At 49.2% G+C, this 7,882-nt stretch overlaps 1 protein-coding gene across 1 annotated transcript; it reads right to left on the bottom strand.

The window, feature by feature from the left end:
• Window positions 1–551: 551 nt before the first annotated feature.
• LOC134407294 (G protein-activated inward rectifier potassium channel 4-like) lies at window positions 552–7,605 on the bottom strand. Its single transcript, XM_063139000.1, has 3 exons — window positions 7,390–7,605; window positions 3,217–4,480; window positions 552–910 (listed from the first exon to the last, which is right to left on the bottom strand). The coding sequence occupies exons 1-3, from the start codon at window positions 7,603–7,605 to the stop codon at window positions 552–554; spliced, it is 1,839 nt and encodes a 612-aa protein (XP_062995070.1).
• Between the last annotated feature and the right edge of the window lie 277 nt (window positions 7,606–7,882).

Genomic DNA, 7,882 nt, shown 5'->3' with positions numbered 1-7,882 from the left:
AGCTTTCCCCAGGGTTGAACTCAAAGCAAAAACTCAAACGTGTGCAAGTTCCCCAGCTTTGTCGGTGATGGAAGAGCCTGCAAAACTAGTTCAAAATGTTGTTTTTGAAAGTGACAGGTTCCCCGTCTGACATATGCTTGTAGAAATGAGGAACGCTAGTCAGACATCAATTCAGGAATGCAAGGGGGCTCCCTGGGAGGGTTCCAGCCCCAAGAGCTTTTCCATAGTGCAATGTTATTTATGGACAGTGTGTTAACTCCGTCAACATGGAGAGAAGTGATCGGAAGAGTTACCCAAAGCCATCAGTGCTTAGCCCGGGGGCTTTCCACGCCTTGATCCCAAGTCCTGCACGGACATGACAATCCCTGGAGCACCCTGCTTTCCATACAACTCCACCAGGAAGCTCAACGCAGCCACAGCAAGAGGAAGCAGGATGCTCAGAAATGGTGTGCACCCTTCCACCAACCTCAAGGATACCAGGTTCTTCTTAGTTCCTTTTGGTTGAACAGAAGCCGATGGCAATGGCTCAAGGTTGCTTAAATGCTGCCCTCCTAGTTCTGGTACTCATTGCTTCTCTCCTCCTCTGTGATGTTGGAGAACCCCAGCCTGGAGAGGCCCTCCTCACTGGGACCATCCCCTTGCCGAGCTTCATGGTTGAGTTCTGACGAAAGGCAAGGGTGCACCAGATGGTCCCAATACAAGCTTAGAGTCGATTGGTCCTGGTTTTCCATCTCCCTCAGATCGTACATCTCTCGTGCGCTTGTCACTGGGGTCTGAACCTCAAATGTCTTCTCGAACCTGGTGTAATCTACACGGAAGGCTCCTTTTTCCAGAGACATGCAGGGCTCAAAACGGTGGCCCCAAAGGATCTCATCCTCCACGTACGATGTCCGGGCTTGACACGTCATTCCTGAAAGAAGAGAATTGTCAGTGGACTGCAGAAAATTTATTTATTTATTTATTTATTTATTTATTACATTTTTATACCGCCCAATAGCCGAAGCTCTCTGGGCGGTTCACAAAATTTAAAACCATAATAAAACAACCAACAGGTTAAAAGCACAAATACAAAATACAGTATAAAAAGCACAACCATGATAAAGCCACGCAGCAAAATTGATATAAGATTAAAATACAGTGTTAAAACAGTAAAATTTAAATTTAAGTTAAAATTAAGTGTTAAAATGCTGAGTGAATAAAAAAGTCTTCAGCTGGCGACGAAAGGAGCACAGTGTAGGCACCAGGCGGACCTCTCTGGGGAGCTCATTCCACAGCCGGGGTGCCACAGCAGAGAAAGCCTTCCTCCTAGTAGCCACCTGCCTCACTTCCTTTGGCAGGGGCTCATGGAGAAGGGCCCCTGTAGATGATCTTAAGGTCCGGGCAGGTACATATGGGAGGAGGCGTTCCTTCAAATAACCTGGCCCCAAACCGTTTAGGGCTTTAAATGTCAATACCAGCACTTTGAATCGGGCCCGGACCTGGACTGGCAACCAATGAAGTTGTAAAAGAACTGGGGTAATGTGATCTTGCCAGCCAGTCCCTGTTAGTAAATGGGCTGCCCTGTTTTGTACCAGCTGAAGCTTCCTGACCATTTTCAAAGGCAGCCCCATGTATAACCCATTGCAGTAATCCAAACGAGAGGTTATCAGAGCATGGATAACTGTAGCTAGGCTATCTCTGTCTAGATAAGGGCGTAGTTGGTGTATCAACCTAACATGATGGATGCCATATTGGCTTAAAAATAACAACCCTCAATTACGAAAGGAGGAAAGAATATATACTGTTTGCAATTTGATACCATCTGGTGGCCCTTGGATTTTCGGCTCTTAAACACACACACACACACACACACACACACACACACTCAAGAACAATCAGGACTGATGGAAGAGAGACCAACAGGTTAGAACTAATCAATCAGTCAATCATTCTTGTCCCTGCTTATTTAGCTAACATGGACAACTCAAAACAGCTACTGGAAGTTAAAAACAGCTATCTGAATACACCATAAGATAGATCCTTAAGCAGCATGCCATGTTCCAGTGAAAGCTACTTGCAGCCCCACAAAGCCTGCTTGAAGTGTCTTCACCAATTTCCCAATGGAATACAAGAAATGGTGGGTTTCCTAGCGGGGTCTCTTTTTCAGCACAGCATCTGAACCCCAAGGTGCCTCGCTAGTCCTCAAACCCCATTCGCAATCCTAAAAATACCATCACTTGAGGGGCAGAATTGGAACTCAGACACAGTCCCATGAATTCTGCATACTTAAGCAATTCTGAGAGTTCCCCTGTAACAATTTGCAAAGGTCTAAATAACGCCTCTTCCCGGTAGTGCAGCTTTTGATTTGGACAGAACGTTATCAAGGGGAATGAGACACATCTAACATAGCTAAGCGTGTCACCTCTTCGTAGTTTTGGTTATTGTTTGCCATATTGTAAGATGCAAAAAGGAAGCATTTCCTAGACATTTGAAACACATTCCATACAAAGATGAATAAATAACTATAAGTAGCAAGAAAGGTATGCACAGCCTCAAACTTATGGACTATTTTGGGATCCTAAAAGATGTCAAGTAATGGCAGCAACTAGAGTTGGACCCCAAGCAAAATCTGGATTTCCCAAGCTCACTGGTGTCAAAGAAGCATCCTGAAGTGGTTTGGACTGTGACAAGCCTGAAGCACAGGGGTGGGCAACTTGTGGCCCTCCAAATATTTTGTTGTACAGTTCCTGTGAGCCCCAACCAGCAATAGCCAATGGTGAGGACTGATGGAAGTTGTAGGCCAAAACATCTGGAGAGTCACAAGTTGTACACCTCTTCTGTACAGCCACCCAAGGAAGGAAGGAAAGAAACCTCTCGTGCAAGCACTGAGTCATTACTGACTCTTGGAGGGACGCCAGCTTTCACTGACGTTTCCTTGGCAGGCCTTATAGCGGGGTGGTTTGCCGTTGCCTTCCCCGACCGTTATTACCTTCCCCCCAGCTAACTGGGTACTCATTTTACCGACCTCGGGAGGATGGAAGGCTGAGCCGACCCGAGCCAGCTGCCTGAAACCAGCTTCCTCTGGGATCGAACTCAGGCCGTGGGGAGAGTTTCAGCTGCAGAAACTGCTGCTTTACCGCTCTGCACCACACGAGGCCACCCAAAGCAATATCCAAATCATGGCCATGGCCTGCCCATGCAGTTTCCTAGCGGCCTACTCTAGTGGTCTTCACCCACCTGTGGCTTCCACAATGCCTTCAAGGATGACGATGATTTCAAATTGCTCCCTCTTCAGTGTATCCGCTGTCATCTCCCAGAAAGGGCTGAGCTCGTTAATGACGTGGCAAATGATCTGTGGCTCCACAAGGAAGAGGCGGTCCTCCCCTGTGTCATAGCCCAGGTTCAGTTCCGACTGCTCCAGCGGGATGAACTCCCCTTCCTTCGTTTGCCTGGACTTGATCAGCTTGGCTCTTATCTTTGCGTCCACCATGTGACTGTCCCGGAGGTCCCCAATGCGGAACATGAGGCAGAGCTGCTCATCTCGGTGGGAGATCACACACTTCTTACTAAATATTAAGGTTTGGGCACGCTTCTTGGGCCTGGAGATCTTGACAAACATGCACCCCACCATGAGGGCATCTATCATAGAACCAATGATGGACTGGGCCATTAGCAAGATGACTCCTTCTGAGCAATTGGCGGTCACAATCCGGGAACCGTAGCCAATAGTCCGTTGACTTTCCACAGAGAATAATAAGGCAGAGATGAAATTATCAATGTTCTCAATGCAAGCCTTCCACTCGGGGTCACCTATATGGTTGACATCATCTCGTACCCAGGCGTCAAAGTAATACATGAGTCCAAAGACCACCCAGGTGATGATGTAGCACATGCTGAAGACGAAGAGGAACCAACGGTACTTGAGGTCCACAATGGTGGTAAAGATGTCCGACAAGAACCTCTTCTTTTCCTGAATGTTGCCCAAGTTCACCTGGCACTTGCCCACTTTGGTCACGTAGCGCTGCCTCTTCTGCTTGTTCCCCCCGCCAAACTGCCGGTCATCATCCATGAGTTTGCAACGCCTGCTCTGCCCTTTGTCTGAGCTGGGTACCGAGATGATGCTACGGGTTGGTGTTTTGTTCCGTGCAGAGTTGATTATGCTGGGCGCGCTGAAAGCATGCTGGGGATAAAGCCGGGCATTGAAGTCTCTCAGCAGAGAAGGTGGCGGCGGGTCAGTCCTAGAGGACCGGTGGTATTTGGGCAGCTCTTCTGTATTGATGGAGACGCTGGGCCGATGTTTAGTAGGCACAACTGCACCGTAGCTGGCCTGCTCCACCGTGCTGAGCCTCCTCTGGAGAAGGACTGACCTGTCGTTGGGGATGTTTGAGCTGCAGGATACAGAAACATAGTTGCATGTCAGGGCACTTCTCTTTGTGGTTGCAGTTTCTGTTTGCCGGCGGCTCTCGTCTAAAGGACCCATAGGAACAGCTATCATTTCAGGCTGCAAAAGAAAAATGTACTTATTAATACCCCTGCATCTCTCTACCTCCTCCAAACGACTGAGTCACCCATAAGGGCTGATCATGGAAGCTCTCAGCTGAAGCACAGGTGCTCATCTTCCAAGTTAAAGGATAAAGACACAAAGCAGTCAGCAAGAGTGTGTTGCTGAAACGAAGTGGCATTCCATGAATGTGTGGACCAAAGGATGCCAATTGGTCACCCAAAGGGCCAGTCTAGTCGCTAGAGCAACTTGATCTGGCTCCCACATACCCTGTTAAATTTGCTCACATGCACATTTATTGTCATGTCTAACCTTACTACTCCTGTTTTGGGAGGAGGTGTTTCAGGTAACCAATCAGAATCAGATTCGGACCTAGAGGAGGAGGAGGCGGCAGACACCAGCCGGCCTGTACCAGTGGGGGAGGAAGCTCTCACGGGCGATTCATCAGCTGAGAGTCAGCCCTCTCCAGAGCTTATCTCCTCAAGGCCAAATCCTACACACTCAGTGGGAAGTGAGCTTTCTTCCAGAGGGGAGCACCCCGACAAGCTGGCTGATGCTAGAGTCCACCAGAAGCTAAAACGCACAGAGCGGAAGGAAGGCGTGAGGAAGTCGGTACGACTAGGATTGTGCCAGAACCTGTCTCTGCACCAGGTGTTCTGAAGTTACGGGCATTTGCCAAATGCCCGTAACTTTGTAAACCGCCCAGAGAGCTTCGGCTGTGGGGCAATATATAAATGTAATAAAATAAATAAATAAATAAATAAATAAATAAATAAATAAATAAATAAATTTGGGAAGAGGCTTCCTGTTCTCCTTGGTCAGACAATTGTCTCACTTAGTTTGCATAGTTTTGCCTAGGGGAAAGTTTCCAAGAGATTAGACTCTCCTCAGGTAGCAGAGATGTTTGCTGCTTAATAAAAGCTTTGTGGATTACCTAGCAGGCCTCGTCATTTGTCTCCCATCAAAAGCAGGGGCTTTCTGAGAAGCACGACATTTATAAGCAAAAGAAGAAATGAATCAAGTTAAGGATTTATTACTTAACCACCTGAGTCATTACAAGACACAAGGAACTGGGTCACACATAAAATCAAGCCATGGGTTGTTTAAACTATGGGTTGCCAGGGTCGAGCAGCAATGAGCAAAGCCAGAAACTCTGCGATTTCCACAGCGTGGTTTACTTTTCATGAACAAGTCACCTTGGTAATCCACATAATGTTGTTGGGTTATTCAGGGTGGCTTTTTGTGATGTCCGAATCCAGCAGGGTGACTTCATTGTGGATTGTCAGGAACGGTGAGAGAGCCGCCCAGCAAGAGCAGTGAAATCCCCTGCCGCTCCTTGTGAACTCGCTAGTGCAGCTGCCACCCTCCCTCATCCCTTATCAATGCCATCTGCCCCACGCTCCTAAAAACCATGAAGAAAGGACACTGGAAAGCGTCCCAAATACATTCACACCTTTTTTTTTTTTTTGGTCTTGTGAAAGTACACAAATGTGGAAGTCCACCACTATGAAATTTGTGTGATTTCTCTCTCAGCTTTATCTCTGTGCCTTGGAATTTGCATATATTTGGTATATTTACACATCCCCCCCTCATTGCTCCGCCTTGAAATTTGCATATGTTTATTGATTCGCTTTGCTGCTCTGTAACCCACACGTAAATTTGACAGCTAACAATGGAGATCAGTAGATGGAAACAACTAGCCCAAGCGGGCGGGACGTTGGGTGTTGGGGAGTGGTTGGCAGCTGCAGGAGAAGGATCTTTTGGGGTGGGTGTGTTTACTTCGGGAGTAGGTGAAGCAGCCTATTAAAAAAAAAAAGTGTTCGCCAGCAAGGAAAAGCATAGAATGGAAGGATGACATTGGCAAGGTATGCTTGGCTAAATAGCAGACAGGAAATCTTGTGTACTTGTCCGAGACCTTGAAAGAATAATAATGCAATTGTGGGCGGATCTACACAGTGTCGTCGGGGCGCCCTGAAGGCACTTGCATGCACCTCCAGGGCGCCCTGAAACTCCTAGTGTAGATCCTGATCCTCAGGCCAGAAGAGGAGGAGGCGGCGGCGGCGGCGGCGGCCCCGCATCGCCCCTCGCGGGGACGGGGTGAAAAGTTTCCGGGCTCTCCGGCCGCATCCTTGCCGCCGCCGCTCACCTCCACCATCGTAATTCTGTTCTTCTTCTGCCGAGCTCTCTGACCTGGGTGGCTCTTTCGCCACGGGGGGGGGGGGGCACTGGGGGAGGCAAAGAAGAACAGAATTCCGACGGTGGAGGTGGGCGGCGGTGGCAAGGACGCGTCCGGAAAGCCCGGAAACTTTTCGCCCCATGCCCGCGAGGGGCGATGCGGGGCTGCCGCCACCGCCTCTTCTGGCCTGAGGATCAGGATCTACACTAGGAGTTTCGGGGCGCCCTGGAGGCACACGCAAGCACCTTCAGGGCGCCCCGACGACTCTGTGTAGATTTGCTCTGTGTTTCCATGTTCCTAAGGGCTCGGAAGATTGATTCCATTTGGCAATCTGATGAGGTTTGGTGGAAGGCGGGAGTGTTTCCCTTGGGAACAGGCAACCCCAACAGACCAATTGCAGAAATGGTGCTGATATAAGGGCCTAGAAAACGAGGAGTTGTGCAGCAAAGGTGCCTGGGAAGCATCCGAAGAGCTGGTGGAAGGACTGAGTGGGGGAAGAAGCCGCCGCAAGCAGCGCCATTAGAACTGCGGACTCAATGGGCCTGTGCTCATTGGGTACTTCCTCTTTTGAAAAGAGGAAGTAACTGAGGAAGGAAAACACAGGCAGAGAAGTGACGGTAGGGAACGTGTTAACCCCCGTTGTGATGGCGCTTTTAGATTCACACTTGGACACCTTTCAATGAAAGAAATGGTTTCTGGAGCCCCCTAGCAAAAGTGGCCCAATGCACCTAACCTTCTGAGGAAAGGTCCCATATCTTCCGCTTTCAGTGGGAGGCCGAGGCAGGTAAGCCAACATGTGTTTGGCGGTGGGAGTCTTTGCTGGGGGGATGGAGTTTCTGCGGATCCTGGACTCTTCATACTTCTGCCTCCAGTCGCTAATGTTGTTGGGGACGCAGAGCCCTTTGTCCGGCTGCAATTCCATGCTGCTGCTGGCGACGGGCAACGCCATGACTGCTTCACGCCAGGGTGGCGCCTAACCTCGGGCTTTACGCCTCCTCCGGTGAGCGATCCTTCCAGGGAAGAAGAGAAAAGAACGGGGGGGGGGTATTTTAACGAGCAGGAAAGAGGATACCATGAAAAAGCCATTTGGATGGGAGAAATTTGGGTGCAACATAGGCGCCAGGCGAACCTCTGTAGGGAGCTCATTCCACAGCTGGGGTGCCACAGCAGAAAAGCCCTTCTTCCTGGTAACCCAGGGCAAACCATTATTTTATTAAGTAAATGAT

This window comes from Elgaria multicarinata, chromosome 12 (genome assembly GCF_023053635.1).
Source record: "Elgaria multicarinata webbii isolate HBS135686 ecotype San Diego chromosome 12, rElgMul1.1.pri, whole genome shotgun sequence".
Lineage (NCBI taxonomy): Eukaryota > Metazoa > Chordata > Lepidosauria > Squamata > Anguidae > Elgaria > Elgaria multicarinata.
This window is presented reverse-complemented; position numbering and strand designations above follow the sequence as displayed.